General features: G+C 44.5%; 1 protein-coding gene across 1 annotated transcript in view; it reads right to left on the reverse strand.

Moving 5' to 3' along the window:
- The window catches only part of CDH4 (cadherin 4, type 1, R-cadherin (retinal)), a gene marked incomplete at its 3' end in the record, with an annotated part of 450,714 nt that overhangs the window by 164,077 nt on the left and 269,856 nt on the right, over positions 1-16,781 (reverse strand). The window contains exon 3 of the mRNA XM_009893590.1: positions 15,056-15,279. Within this exon, the coding sequence (XP_009891892.1) occupies positions 15,056-15,279 (224 nt within the window). The remainder of the gene's footprint in view (positions 1-15,055; positions 15,280-16,781) is intronic.

Raw genomic sequence — 16,781 nt, forward strand, 5'->3', positions numbered from 1 at the left:
GGTTACAGTAACCCGCGGTCTGTGGCTCTGCAGACGCATCCCGCCAAACCAAACCAACTACGACCAGAGGGAGCGTCAGCTCCACCGCTGCAAAGGTGAATTCAACTTCTTACTGCTTCATGAGGAATGACCTTTCTATAAAAGCTGGGTTTTGACAACAAATCCCAAATACACATCTTCCCACACAGCCTGGGAAGTGTAACACATCTCAGCCAGTAAAGCACTTCCGTTATTTGGGCTGCTTTTAAATCCTTCCCTGTGATTTTTTTAAAAAAAACAACCTATGGATTCTGCACGGGACAAACTTTGGCTTTGGTCACATTAAAATGCTGGGGCATTAAAATGGAAATGGTGGAATCATGGTTTGGACTTAAAGAGTCTTGTTCATCATTAGAAAACTTTTCCTTACAGAAAGGTGAATCAACAAAATGTAGATTTGGAGAGGCTCTTCAGAGGTTACCCAGTCCCAATACTTAAATACTCTGTGGCCTCCTAGGATCCCAGGCATGACGTCTGTAATGTCTGCAGAAAAAGATAACTAACAAAGACAAGCTTTTTTTTACCATATGGTGACCTGCACTTCCACCAGATGATGTTTAAACTTTCATAAATCAGAGAGACTGTAAGCCACGTTCTCTTCATTTGAGGTCAGATCCAGTGGGAACACTATTCTCTGATTTTTACAATTTTCAGCTATGTCCCCCAAACCAAGAACAACGTGGGAAAAAAACAGCAAAGTATTTTTTGAGGTTTCCGCAATTTTAAGCTACTTTTAGTCTTACTCCAAACGTACAAACTCAAACATCCTACAACCATTTGCAAGCAGTTCTCTGTAGGCACTGATTTCAGTGGGAATCACTGCTTCGGGGTTTATAGTTTGATGTAAATCCATCTATTAGCACATTTCAGTTCTTGATCTGAAAGTGCAACGAAGCCGGCAGTCACCTCCGAACAGCACAGTATATGAAAACTAAACCGTCCATGTGGTGTGGAGTGGTGGCTCCAAAGCTGTGTGGACCTCCTGGACGCCGAGAGCTGGGCACGGCAGGCAGGAGGCTGCTCCTCCAGCTTGGTCACGGCTCCCATCTGTGCCACCTGGGGAGGGCAGACATCCACCGGCTGCAACGGTTGGAAGCCTTTGTGCAAAAATGCAGCTCTTTCTACTGCAAACCTCAAAAATGAGCCAGTTCCAGAGCTGAATTTTGGAGGAACAGACAAATGTGGTCTCTTCCAGTCACACACAGAGCCGCGTTTCTCAGGTCCTCTCTCACGCTAACTCATGCCACCGCGGTGACTGCCGCTTTGTGTTTGCCCCGGTGCTGTTTTATACACCTCAACAAACATCACCACTAAGCTGCTGCAAGATCACTACACCACTGTTCAATATTTAGATGTCATTCTAAAAATACTCACTTATGTGTGTAACGAACAAAGAAACAGCATCACGATGTGGCAGCAGGAGACTTTTCTCGGGACTTTTGGGGTATTGGTAGGTACTGTTGAACTCACCTTTCCTACGGGATGCAATATGCTATCTCTGATAGAGTTTTCATCTCAAAAGGGTTTTATCACCAGAAAGGTATCTCTTCTGAACACTGATGAAAATGGTGCTATCTAAAGAAGATACCCAGAAATGAACGCCAACATGAAATAGGACTACTAGACCCGAGCTACAGAAAAGTGACTATACCCCTTTTTTTTTTTAATTGGCTTGTGATTCCCAAATGGGGGTCCTTTGAGAGCAGGTATTTGGATCAGTTTATATAATTGGCAAGTGAGCGTGGGGACAGATTATGAAAGGATGGTCAAATAATTTGTGCTCTGCTGAGTTTACACAGTGGAATGAGTCTGAACTAAAGACAGACTTGAGAATTAACACGAATCCCAAAGCTCCATGTATACTGAAATAATTAGTGTCAGCTCAGCAAGGCAGTACCAGCCTTTTTAGTCTTTATGAAATATTTGCTGGCAGGTGACTAGACAGTGACTAGCTTGCTTGTCACTCTTGATGATGTTTTCCTACATTAGAATAAATCATCAACATGCCTCTGAATTTGGTATGTAGAATTTCAAAAGCGTCTTGCAACAACAATTTTTTTTTTTTAAACAAGTTGACGATGCATTCTCATGACCTTAATTTCTCTGGTGTTGTTTAAATACGTTGTACATGTTTTCTGCTGTTTAAAAGCTGTGAGACAAATGCAGTAACAAAGTCTGGTGAGCACAAATGCCAGAACTATTCACATCTCTGACTGAAACATCCAAGAACATCTCTGGAATAACAGCAACAACTAACCGCGAGCCCCGGAAAACTCTCCTGTACTTCCAAGTTTGCAAGGATCTAAAGTTCAACTGAAAAGCAGAATGTGATACCAAATTAAATGAATTCTAAAGTACAGCTTCTAATTCTGTTTCTGCTGAATAACAGTTTTCACTGAGAAAACAGCCCCTCCTTCCCCCCCCGCCTTCCTGGCCGTATGCTTTCCAGAAGCTCAGGCAGAGATTTTCTAAAGAGAAAATATTCTTCCGCCTTTTGTAGTGCCACCAGGACACAACCTGTCCGCAGGCCTGCCCACAGCCCAATCGAGCCCCTCTGATGCTTCTGCTTTAGCGTGGTTTCCCTCCTGCTGCTTTTGTGACGTGCCATCACCCTCTTACACGTGGCAAAAGGCTGACGGGTGTTCGCGGCAAACCCGGGAAGCCGGAGCGTGAAACACGTGCCCAGTGGAAAATGAAATCCACTCTCCATTCTGAAACGGAGACATTTCTAATTTGTTACGAGAGGATCAAACACCAAGCATGGAACATGTGAGCATGGTCTTTGGCAACAGAGAGACAATTAAACGAGATATAAAACAGTCAGGTAATTTAGGAATTATGCCTGTCTATTACTTTAGGACATTGATGAACTAGAGAAATACAGCTGAATCAAAACAGATGAAAACCTTCAAGTTCAAGGAGAAAACGTGATTACAAAGTGTGGGATGAAGAAAAACAACAGGAGAAGAGACCGTGCTGTGTTTGGTCCGAGTTGCCCCGTGTCTCTTCCAATGGGTCTGTGGCCGTAACTGCACCGTCGGTGTGCACAGCGCCAACGGGGGCAGACCATAATGCAGCCAACGCATCTTCTGTGAGTAAGATGCTTTTTTCTCTGAAACGTGCCTGAAATCTACCCTACAGTTCCCCTTGCCACTCTTCGGGATTTTTTGGGGGGCTATCGGTCAAAGCCAATAAAAAACATACTGAAGTCAACTGGAAAGCTTTCACTGAGATGACAGGTCAAGCTCTCAGAAAGCAACGCGAGGCTGAAGGAGGCGCAGTCTCAGCTGTAAGTACTGTGCAAAGATCTTTCTTCTCAAAGGTTCTCCACAGAAGGCGTAGGGCTTTCTTGAAGTCCACATCAGTGACTTCAGCGGCACCTTACAGGAGTAATTTCCAACCCCTTTTCAGTCTAGCGATGCATTTAATGATGGTGAACCCAACCTGCTGCGTTAGGAAGAGGACACGTAGCTAAACCATGAGGGACTGGCAGACTTTGAAACCAAACAGATTTAGGCAACAGAAACTTACTCCAAACCGGCGAGGCTGCGTGGTGCTCTGACAAACTCCACTCACACCAGGGCGTTGAGAGCTCAGGGAGATTGCCGGGCCACCTTTAGCGCTGGTAATCAAAGACAAGGCTGAACCGCCACCTAGCCAGCGGCTGTTGATGAGCTCTGGCCACCGTTGGTCCGTAGCTCGTCAGCCTTTCCTCTGCTGGGGGACTCGCACTGAACTCAACCCTGACCCACGGAAGAGGTCGAAAAGTAATTCACTGAAAGACCAGGACACACGAGATGGCTATAGCCCCCCAAACCCCATCTCTGCTGGCGAAGAGAAGGCTGCGAGCCACTGACTTTTCACTAGTCCACCAATAAAACCAGTGAGTGTGAAGAAATACCAGCTTTCACCTTCCGCTACACTTAGCAGGCGCCGGTCTCGCCAGCTGGCACGTCTCCCCTCCCAGCCAACCTGCCTTTGATATCCGTCAGCCTCTGGCTACAGAGACATCTGGAAGTTATTATCCAGCAGAGCGTATCACAAACCCATTTACATAATATAATATCATATTTTGTGTTCCTGCTTAGCTGAACATTTTGGATCACTCTAACGTTTGGGTAAATAAGCCACCATTCTCTGCATATAAATAACAGTGCGTCTTAGGGTACGTTTGTTGGAGATTATTAATTTTATAGGGCTCAACCCGCAAAACGAAATGCTCCAGATTCGGCACTAAAATATATTATCCTTGCTCTTGGAATAAAAAGTACCTGCGATCGGAGGAGAGGTAATAAGGCTTTTACTTCCCAAGTATCAGAATTATTTACGATTTAACCTGTGCTTTATTTATACGCCAGCCTTATTATTTTTACAGGATCTTTAACGCTTCACGCTAGACATTTTTGAGAAAAGAAATAATACTTGGCTTGCTTTGTTTCCAGTGTTGATCCCAGGGTTTAACCGAGGCAACATGTTTTTAATATATTTTTATCAATACAAGGGGATACAAAGCCACCTTTAGTCCATTGCTCAAACATACTTCCCTTCATCTCCTATATCAATACACATGTTGAAAACTGGTACTATTTTCTACCAAGGAAAAAATTCTATCTAAAAATATTTAATCTGAAGCATTTTTTCTTGTTTCCATGGTAGCTGCGGAAAGGACAGGAGAAAATGATATTTACCAAACAGAAAATAAGACAATGAAAACATAGCTTAGTTCTCTAACAAAGGGAACATGAGGCGCCGCAAAATAAACATTTGCATGAATTCTGTTCTAAGGAGACAACATTTTGCTGACATCCGGGATGGCAGCGGAGGACGAATGAGCCCTTTTTTCCCAAAATGCACCATTTCCCCAGTTTTTGATCTTTTAGCAGAGAGAGATATTTCATTTTGTGTTCTCATACAGTATAATGAAAGGGCTGCAGAACAAAAAGCAAATTTATTTATTTTAGGGTAATTGATTCTTTTCTATTTAGGTCATTGCTGAATTTGCCAAAGTTGGAGACAGGAAAAAAAATAGTTTTAAGTTCAGACCTTTGATTTTAGACTTTCTTATATTACAGTCAATCCACATGAAATTATTCTTTAGGAACCTCACAGGTAAGGAATCCATAATCGGTTTTTCTCCTTATCCACCCTCCAGAAATCTGCTATGACCATCTATATTAGCTCTATTTACTAATAGTCGTAAGCTGTGGTAAATTTAATCAAAGATAGCTTCGTGTCACATCCCATTACCATCATGGCATAAACTGCTATTCATGAATGATTTGTGTCAAAGTGCTCTGAAAACTGGTGTTTTAGCAGCAAGATGCTCCACGGCGCACAGTTCTTCAGCAGGGGCATGAAATTAATGTGTTTGCAGAGAAGCCACTAATTGACAATGAGACGTGATTTTGGCAGTAGACTCCCACTTTAAAGATAATGAACAGTGTTCAGATACAGAGAAGAACCCCCTCTGCTCCTAAAACCATACTAATAATTTCTGGTATAAACAGGAGTAGAGGGAACCAATCCTGACAGGGCATTTCAAGTGCCAAATCAAGCTGTTTGATCATCACGCCTTACAAAAGCAAACAGTGGAATCTCAGCGTTTGTGACCTTTATCAAATCTGGCTACATACAGTCAGGAATGTTATGTTTGGTTAGGAACTCATTAAACAAAATTACCTCTCCATTTATAGAAACCATACAATTACAGTATAAAACATTTTAATTAAATCAGCTAGTTAAGCAAAAATTCATTACTTTTTTTTTTTTTTTTTTATCAGCTAGCAGTGGGGCTGCATAGAGCAGTTCACATTAGAGTCAATTAGTAAGAAAAATTGTCAAATTTGGCAAGTGCACGAGCTTCCAGAACGCATCAGCTGACAGGGAAGTAAAAGTTTGACTAAAATCTAAGAGAGTTACTGCCCCCAGAGGAGGAGAATGAGCCATGTGAAATGTGCGTACACGCGCCGGCCGTGCCAAACGCCCCTCTCTCCCAAGGAGTCTGTGTCAAAGCTGAGTGACCGCCTGGATGAGCACTGTTCCTCTAGCTGAAAAATGAGGCGTGCATGCAAACTGAAGGCTGTTAGGTATCTGGTTGGCTTTGCAGACTTTGGAAAATTTTATCCGATATAACAAATAAAATGCCACCAGTGTGCCTGAGGAATCAACGTGTTCCGTAGCGTTGCAGGGCTGCAAAGCAATAAAAAAGCTGAAGAAGAGTAACAGGAAAAAGCAGGAGATTTTTAAACAGGGAGAACACAACATTTTGGTTTGCGGGTCAGGCAGGAGAAGATGCCTTCTTTAGAAAAGACGCAGGGGGGCCCTTAGTGGGCCTGTAACTGTAATTAAATGCTAAGTTAAGTCTGGACTCCAGCGAGAAGAGACACCCACTAGCTCTCGGCAAACCCACAAGGTTGCCATAGAAGACTCTTACTTAAACCAACAAATACAGGTTATTCTCTTTGCTCAGCAAACCCAACAAGGTCAGTGGCCCAGATAAGGCCCTCGTAGACACCGACCGCAGCTCCCGTGCAAGCTCGCGCCTTGAGCCAGAACGGGGCTTTGCAGGTGGCCGCTGACCAGGTGGCCTCCGCTGGGACAGAAGATGTTCATTTCCCAGAATAATTTGGTTGAAATTCAGAAATCACCTAAACTCACCCACACTTCTGTTTGCCTACACGTTTGGTAAATTATCACTGTTTCAAGTTGAAATCTGGTAAGTCACCAGAGCACTGCAATATACTTTGCTTTTGCACTGGCAGAGTGAGGACGCCCGCAGGCAACGCGCGCTCATGTTCATTACTGAGCAGACATGAAACGCGAAAGGTATCCCTGAGGTGAGGGAAGTTTCGGCTGGGGTGGAGAGGCAGAGCTGTGCTGAAACCTCTTCTGTGGTACCACACCGCACTGATGATTAGAGGCATCTCCTGGTCTACACGCTGCTTTCAAGATTTCAAATGGTGCTCTTCCTCTTCCATTCTCTGGAAGAATCACATACTAAAGCAGGTACATAAGAAATCCATCTGCCTTTGGTGGAATCTTTTATGATTCCCACAGGTTTCAAGCACCTGAGATACCCTTCTTGTCATTGTCAGGCTCTGAATATTACAAGAGCCTTCAATGAACAGAAGAAGATGACATCACCCACAAAGCACAGCTCTCAATATACTTTTCTTTCTCATTTTAAGGCTTGAACATCTTATCCCAACACGAAAAGTTCTGATGAGGCTGTCTCCTTGTAAAGCTCCCCACATCAACTTGACCTTTTCACATTCCCTTTGTAAGATCTAATCTCACAGTGCTTCTTAGGTAGGATTGTTTAAGAAACATCTAAATTACTGTTGTACTCTACCTTCTAGTGTTTACAAAAGACACTTCTATCTTCAAGTTAATGTCATTCTCATAATTGGAAGAAGCCATACACAATGGCTTCAGAACTACAAGTACTTCTCAAGAGCGTGGCTATTAAATTACAGAATACTACATACTTGTTACCTGTTCAGATACCTATAGGACAGGAATAAAGGTGGTAGATCTCGTCGCATACTATGAAGTAATAACTGTTACTGCAGCGTGATGCTGGCTCTCTCATTCTGCATGTATATTGTTGAGAAAAATGTATGAAATATCTGGGCAAGCAAGCTGAGTTCTTCTACCCAGATAAAACTTCGAACAAATAATTTGAAAAATTGTTCCAAAACACATTTCTTTTGCTTCTAGAACTCAGCCGACTACAGTCGCTCTTCATCACAGAAAGAAGCAGGAGCGCAAATCTACTCCTTAACAAGCCTGTGAAAAATTTTAATCTCATTTTATTTTTCTAAAGCTACGTGGTTCAAAAGATACGTGAATTAAAATAATCATAATGAATTAAATGTAACAATGCTCCTTCTCTCCATAATGTTTGCAAGCAAAAAGATCACAAGAGATTTAAGAGATCACAAGCACCACTGCCACTTTAGCACAAAGCAGAGTAATTCATTCTGGTACTTCACCCCAGCGCCAGCGTGCGAGTTTGCCCTTTCAAGTCATCCTGTGGTTATTTCAAGAGGCTCTTGCGAAAAGGCTGTTCTTCTTTTATTCCTCAATTCTGGAGTGCACCTAAGCCAATGCTTAAATTTCAACATGTGAACACATTCAGCTTATCTCCATTTGCATGACGAAATATAAGTGCGTGTTTAAATGCCGTGCTGGACAGAGACAATGCTTGATCTCCCCGTCTGTGGTGGTGGGACCGTGAGCCCACCGGGCGCCCCCGCCGCGCTGCCCGCGAAGGGGCGAGCTGCGGCGCACTGCCCGCGCCCGCCAGGCAGGACCCGGCTCCCGAGCGGGGAGGAACCGGAGCCCTTCTTCACCCCGAGCTCCTAACACCAACCTGCCTCCGCTCGCGGGGCGAAGAAAAGATAGGGGGGCGCTCACAGCCCCCAAAACGTTTATTTTAATGGATGTGCCTGTGGGAAGCACTTTTGGTCTTTACCCAAACTCACGTTTACAAGCAACTCTCGATGGATTACCGCAGCAATGAAGGTTTTTTAGGAGATTCAGTCCAAAATATTTTTTGGAAGCGGTAGTCAGACTTCAGCACTAACAACAAAGAACATGAAACCGGAGGTCAAAGGCTTTGATCTGGCGAGGGCACGGCACGCAGCACAGGCAGCCGCTACGCACCAGTCCCGGCCTTTTGTTTTATCAGAAAAAAACTTATTTCCGTGTAGGCAGTTCAATCCTTAGGACTTCTTTTTGTTTGAAGGAAGACAGATCTGCAGTGAATTTCAGTGATGGATGATCTTTCTAGTAGAGCTCTGAGCCTGACCCTCGGTAAGATGCTGACTGCTCAAGAACGAAATGCAGCAAGTGCAGCGCTCAGAAACTTCCCGCAGTGGGCTGATTTTCCAAAGCAATGAGCACCTGTATGTCACGTCTTATCTTGGTTTCAGTGCAAGGCAACGTGATTCAACACACCTGGAAATCAGGCCAAGTAAGCTCACGTTTTCACAAACAGCACTTTCATCTCATGCGAAGATTAAATACTCAGTGTTCAAATTCACTTAAGCATGAGGTCAGACAAGGTCACCTGACTTCCATAATTAACATGAGCCGTCTCACTGGTAACAATCATATGATATTAATTTATTAGTCATCTGCTTCCTGATCTTTTCCACTGATCCGATTTGTTAAAACCCCAAACAATGTCTCGCAAGTTACCTAAAGAACGGGGAAATCTCTGTATCTACCTGCGCTGACCGGGATCAGTCACGGCCTCGTTTCACTGACGAGGATACAGTTTTACGGGACTCATTTACTGCCTTGGATCCCCCACAGAGACAGTCAGACAGTACAGCCCCAGCATAACAACCCAGTTCTTAAAATGTACATAAACACGGCCAAAAAAAGGCAGGATGACAAATACAGTGCTGTTTCTGCAGTCTCTCTCTAGGGGTAACACAGCTGGAGGGGGCAAACGCCGTCACCCCGATGCCATATACGCAATACCTCAGCCCAGTGCAAGGGAAGGAAGGAAGGGGAGCAAACGCGGCCACTCTTTTTCCCGTTTCTTCCAGGTGCACCCACTTGAGACCATGAAGCGGACCGGGGGCACTGGAAGCACAACTCCCACTCGAGCTGTCATGTTCTTCCACCGAGGGAAGGCGGCACCATCAGTGGTCCCGCGCCCGGCGCAGAGCAGCCTGGAGAGCACAACCACGCCGGCAGCAGCACGATCAGTGCGGAACGAGCCGTTCCTTGCCCAGAGACCTTTGTATTTGCGATCGGCAATAAAAGGCTGTACTGGAATTTAAGATCTCAGCCAGGTAAAATGCCAGAGATGGTTATTTAAAGGCTTTAAATAAAATAAGGTCTGGCTGTAAGAATCAGCTTTTCACATTCATATTGTATGGCTGTGGACTCATACCTGGGTTATGAAAGAAGCCCAAAATAAGATGAGCTATAATAAAACACAAGGTGGGCTTAAGCAGGGATTGATTTCTGACATTTGTTCTCCATGTTTTAAACACTGGCTGCATACCCGTATATTTGCAAGATTTTAATTGCACAATTCCTGTTGATTTAGCATCGCAAAAACTTACATACTTCAATGCTTAGAGTTTGAGAAGCTGAGACAATGAGAAACAGGTTGACATAAAACAGGATTCAAAGAAAACAGTATTTTTTTTTTCTAAAATAAGACTCCAGTAGCAGGTGACTAGCATCTACACGCACTGAATATACCCTGTGTCTCCAAGCTCTTTTGCTGGAAATTCCTCTCTATGCTATATTTCTAAGATCTTGATTTTAATTCATGAGGTGAGCTAAAATACATAAACAGAATACAGAATACAGAAAAATACATAAACAGAACACAGAGTACATAAAAATACATAAACAGAATACAGAAAAATACATAAACTAATAAAAAAGAAAATTTGCCAGACATGCCTTAACATGCTTAGACACATAAAAGCACTGAAAAATACAGAAAAGCTCAGTATCAAAGTGTGGAGCAGAACTTCAGAGGGGAAGAGCCAACAGCGGGCTGGGCTGGTTAGCAGGGAGAGACGAGCAGCAGCTCGGACCGTGCGGACACGGCGGGTGGTGTGCGGAGTGATGCACAAACCGTACGTGTCCACCCATGTTCTTAGGGAGACCTGTGTTTCTGCAGCTAAGAAACAGAGGACACTGTGAGGACTGAAGTCTTCAGCAATGTCACTGCTCACAAACATAATCTTAGTTTTTAGACTGTTGGCTAAATCAATAGCCAGTTGTTAGGAGTTACAGCATGTGCTCCTGGCAAATAAGACATTGTACTGTTAATTCGATTTAAGTAAAGCATGGCTTCCCTTCGTTTTCTTCTGGAGCATTATCCCATTCAAGTTTATCTTTCATAAATGCTGATGTAACCTACAAGGACTTAATATTATTTCATAAAAAACTCTTCTCTTCTCTTCTCTTCTCTTCTCTTCTCTTCTCTTCTCTTCTCTTCTCTTCTCTTCTCTTCTCTTCTCTTCTCTTCTCTTCTCTTCTCTTCTCTTCTCTCCTCTTCTCTTCTCTTCTCTTCTCTTCTCTTCTCTTCTCTTCTCTTCTCTTCTCTTCTCTTCTCTTCTCTCCTCTCCTCTCCTCTCCTCTCCTCTCCTCTCCTCTCCTTTTTTCTTCTTGTCTCATCTCCTCTCCTTGTTCTTCTTTTCTTTTTCTTCTTCTTTCCAAATTATACCCACAGGTCCGATTGATACTTTCAATTGCAACAAGAGGCAGCCAGACAAGAACAGTACAAGAAGCTTTATCTTAAGTATTTATTGTTATGCTAGAATATCACTCTGTTTCCTCTGGGGTAATTCGGTACTCCTGTGGGAAATATTTGACCTCATTTGCATTTTCTAATTGAATTGCTATCAGGTTTCCTGCAAGACTGAACAAAAAAAGTTCCTCGAGTTACTAACACCACTTGTATTAACCAGATAAAAGTTTACGTTCAAGTGTTTCTGGGGAGGAGCAGAAAATGTATGCTTCATGTATCATAAAATACATTTTTAAAATATTTACCTTCACTGCTGTCATTTTATGCTACTAGCATTAAACTTTGATGTAGTACTTGGAATTCTTTCTTTACAGTGGTTGCCAGTGCAAATTTGCAGATTGCCCAGGTTATTCAGGTGTCTGAAGTAATCAGCACGTTTATAAGGCCGACACTACGAAGGAGGGGAAACTGTCAGTGTACCGGGTCACTCCCCGGCGAGATGTCATCTTGCACTGAGAGCAACGGCGCAGCTGTGGGATCTGAGGCACAGGTACAGCCACCAAAACCTCTGATTTTGCCATGGAAGCACACAAGGGGACGACTACCCCAAGAGCAGCCACCCTGAACCAATGCGCCACCCTGAAAGCATGCTGGCCACCAACAAAGCTCTCCCTCCCGGCCCATTGCGCAGATTTCCAGTCATATATTGCAATAATAAAGGCTCACAACCCCAAAGGATGGTGTATTGAGTGGTTGATCCTCCATGCCCCCTCTGGGAAGTAGACCACTGCCCCCATTTAGCAGACAGGCTACAGGACACTGGGTTTGCTCTCCCCAGAACGCACCCGGAGTTTGCAGCAGAGTGGGGACTTCACTTCTGGGCCCCCGTGACCCCAGCCAGTGTCCCCAGTGACAACTTCTCCTACAACATCTGTTCTGTATTAACTTCCATAATAAACCAGGTGTCTAATAAGGGCCACTCCAGGAGGGCTAACCGTGCTTTCACGAAGCTTTAATCCCCGGGTAACTGTGAACTGAGTTCTGGTTCATCCTTTCGGAGGTTCCCATCACGCAGTGGGGCTGCCCCAGCTGAGGGCCATCACTCACGGAGAAGCCTACAGAGACACGGGGTAGGGGCGAGGGAGGCAGGAGGACTCGTTTGTGCTGTAGGTGCCGGCGAACAGAGACCAGCAGGTGCAGTAAGGCAAATCCCACCCATGCCAATTATTTTTAATGTCTGGGAACTGTTCAGCGTTTTCACAAAATCAGTCACAAATTTACAAAGTAAAATGGAAACGGATGTATGCGCCAGAAGAGAGAGTCGGTCTCTCTCCCTCTTTCACATCACCTCCTCCTTTCTCCCCCGTATTTGCCGTCTCCATATCCTGAATATAACACAACAGCCTGAAATGTCTTTAAAAAGATTACGCAGTTCTGCTTGAGTCGTATTATACTATACAAAACCAAATGTGAAATCTGTTTCTAGTAAAAGCCATGAAATGTAGTATATTAGGGTCACGGCCTGAAACACACTGAACTGGATATTGTTATGTTTTGGGTTTTTTTTTAGCATAAACACTATTATTTTTAAAAATAATCTCATAATCATATTTATTTCTTTAGTAAACAAAGGATTATTTTGCTTGCAAAAAGCACAAGCATTTAAATAAAACACAAGTCGGATGCCTGCAATAGGGAGCCACAATAAAACTGCTTATGACCTTGTCATTAGTCTTGTTTTCCATATTTTTCCAGCCTCAAACTACACACTAATAAGGCTTTTAGAAAGGAGGGATATGAATTTTAAAAAGCTAAGCTCTCTCTGTTTTGAACCAGAGTTCAGCTTACATTAACATTAGATGAATTTCCAACCAAATATTTTACTAAAACAGAAATGTGTGCTCATTCCATTTTCTTTCTGCTACACCGAGAAGAAATTTAAAGCAGTATATAAGACACCTTACTTGTTCCTTCAATATTTAATTACTTTTAGAAGGAAGCAGTATTTCTTTGGTTAGAAAATGGCAAATGCAGTTGACATAACATACAGGGTTTAATTATATCTTGCACAAGCCAGAGCCGTGCTGAAGAGCAGCAGAAGTGCATTTATCTGACTCTAAGCTGTGCAAAACCTCAGGGGTCAGCCCTCTGGGCAACTGCCAGATTTAAGTCTCTCCAAGCCTCTTGCTTCTTGTCTCACGCGTGGCAAAACTTCTCCCAAATGGCACAGACTCACCCGCGGCACTCTGACAATACGGCGCAGAACGACCCTCCCTCCTCCCCGCTGCCGCCCTGCCCTCCCTGCCGAGGAGAGGAGAGGAGAGGAGAGGAGAGGAGAGGAGAGGAGAGGAGAGGAGAGGAGAGGAGAGGGGCCAGTCCGGCTATTTTGATAATTATGGACACACAATGGTGTATTCGTCCAAACTACAGCCATGGGCAAGTGACCTTGCCTGTCCCTGAACTGGCCGTGACCGCTCCCCAGTGACAAACACCTTCATCCTTGCTCCACGGGTCTTCAAGGTCCAGCAATAAATCAGGCTCTTCGGCCAATTTCCTGCCAAACCCTGTTTAAACGTAACCGCACAACCACCACACAATTGGGTTTTTTGGGCAGGCACCAGACAATGTAACTGCTTTTACTCAGTGTAGTACAGGATCTTCAGCCCAGACTAACGCTGAAAAGGCAGGAGGAGAAGATGAAAAGGTGGAGAAGTGCTGCTGCCAAAGGCGCTATGGGAGAGGTGGGACAGGGGCAGCTACTGAAGGAGCAGAGCAGAAGAAACGCGTTTCCACGGAGCAGTTTCCCGTTACGATGGCACTGTGCGTCCCACCGCCGTTTTTAACTGAAGCAACACCGCGCTCGGACCGCGGGGCAGGGACAGGCCCTGCCTGCTTTTCAGCTACATGGACGGAACTGAAAATGAAAGAATCAGAGACTCATAGAATGGGTTAAGTTGGAAGGGACCTTGAAGATCATCAAGCTCCATCCGTAACCTTCTGTGTGAAATACTGAACGGCACTGGTGTTACATTCCTCAGCGGTGGGGAAGGGCAGGCGCTGGCACTGAGAGGAGGGGACGTTTGCCTCTGCCGTGCCGTGTTGTGCGTCGCTGCCCCGCTGGCCTGCGCCACGCGGGAGCCGAGGTCCCTCATCAGGCAGCGGCAGCGCTCCCCATCCTCGCTGCAGCGGAGGGAACCTTCCCAAATCCCCCCTCTGGGAGCCCCCCCGGCGCTGCGGGGCACGTGGACGGGTTGCGGAGAGAACGGAGTCCCTGTGAGAAGCAGGGAGACGGCTCAGCAGCACGGCAGCGGCAGCCGGTGCGCCACCAAAGGTCAGCGCTGTCACTACAGAAATCTAAACGGAACCTCCCACTTCCCAAGAAGATGGCTGACTCTGACCCTGGAGAGAGGGAGGCAGCCTGCATTTCCAGCTCTGATTTCAAGCCAAGAGAGCGTATCAGCAGGGAGATGCAAACACCAGCTCTATAACCTGCAGTATATAACAGAGCCAAGCCGTCACCTGAAAATACAAAAGTATGAACTTTTGTGCGAAAGTAAAGTAAGAACACTTCCCTCACTGGTGAGCTCACATCATTTCTCTCAGAGGGCTGAAGGGTCATTCACAGGGAATTTGATGCTGCTCGTGGTATCTTCTACCTGCAGGTTTCTTCAGGAAGCACCGACCAGGCAACACAAACAATCCAATGGCGCACGTAACTTTTAAAGGTTTGTGGAACACAGGCAATGGAAGGACGAAATAAGAAAAAGAGCTTTGACAACTTCTTACCTTGTGTCCACTGTGTTGCGACTTCTCTGCCACCAGAAGCCTGACGATGGCCTCCCGCCTGCCCAGGCTCTGGGGATCCCACGCCGCCACCCTCAGCACCAGCGGCTTCGAGGGCATTTGGAGTTGGTGGGCGGCGTACATGGTCCCATCCGCTCTCACCTTGAAGTCCAGGCTGTTGGTTTCGTACCGAACTCCCTTGTTACCGGCGCAGTTATTAAATTTTACTAGAACAGAGAGCAAGAGATGGAAGAAACGTGTGAGATTGGCGTGATAAGAAAAGCAATCAAATACAAGTTTCAGACATTTAATTTTCACTGATGTCTCCTATATCTCTAATAACCATCAAGGAAATGATTTAACTGTTTCTTCGACCTTTCAGGAGTGCTCTTGTGCTTTATCTCCGTTCCCCAGGGAAGACGTTGTAAGCCATTTTTAAAGTATTTGATACAGTTTCATTAGATCTCAAACACAGCTGTTCCCCATTTCTACAAGTGGATTTCTCCCTTGTCGCCATTATCTTTTAAATTCGACTGGAGTCTATTACCCACACCGTGGGTATTTTTTTGCACGAAATGTTCTCCATTTCCCTAACCCTTCAATAACCTACTTACCAGATAGCCTATTTGCACATTCTTAACTGAAATTCAAAAGCCCATAACAATTCCATTATCAGAAATATAAAACAAAAAAACTTAAAACAAAGGAGTAAAACTAAACCCGTTCTGTGGGTCGCATCCGCTGCTGGAACCGACCCCCCCAACCAGAGCTGCAATCCCACCCTGGCCGACCCCTCCACACCTTCCAGCTGCTGCGAAGAGGAACTGTAAAACTTCGCTTTGCAAATCACAACTTTTCATTTAAAAGCCTACACTGTCAGATCAAAGCTCCCCGTTTGCTGATATTTTTATTTTTGGCTTTTTTTCGGTCAAATTCTTTTACAGTCTAGTTTGAAAACTATTTTTATTGGCATTATGAAACATGTCACATACATTAGGCTGGAAAAAACTCAAACTATTACATGACAAAATTGACAAATCTGATAGAAATTGAACCTGCAGCTAATCACGCAGAAAACAAAACACTTTCTGCCATTCGTGTAATCCACGCGGCGGAACACACATGTGGTGATGGAAAACATATTGTACCCGTAAAAACATCTCAAGTGAGTGAGAACGGATATACGGCGCTCCAGCCAGGATCGGTACAGGGGTTCGTATGCTGCGGAGTGCTTCACCGTGTATTATTGCACTCCTCTGCTACACCACGGCGATGCAAAAAGCAAATCCCATCTATACCTCCTGAAGTACCCACACATCACATACAAAAAGACATTTGAAGAAGAGAGGAAGGAGTGATAATGACTGCACATTAAAAACAATTCAGAGCTTACTTTGATTTTATTGAGATTAAAAGAAAGCCCCACAGTGTACTAGTAGTCTGAGAGGGAAAAAAAAATCATCCCTCTCTATATGTGTACGTAGTGATTTCAGTATTCAAAGTACTTAAACATCTGCTTAGGACGCAGCGCATGGCTCCAATGTGCTGCTCCCGTGTCATATGTCACTGTGTCGACTTTTATGCTCCATTATCTAAAAATGGCTACCTCTTAGACAAAGTCCCTCTGTGACTCGCTAATTACTTCCATTAGTTTAAAACAAACTTGACTAGAGACAGAGAAAATCCTGAGAGAAATCAAGTTTAATTTTTTACACAAGCAACGTCGCTG

Source organism: Charadrius vociferus, unplaced genomic scaffold (assembly GCF_000708025.1).
Source record: "Charadrius vociferus isolate BGI_N301 unplaced genomic scaffold, ASM70802v2 scaffold259, whole genome shotgun sequence".
Lineage (NCBI taxonomy): Eukaryota > Metazoa > Chordata > Aves > Charadriiformes > Charadriidae > Charadrius > Charadrius vociferus.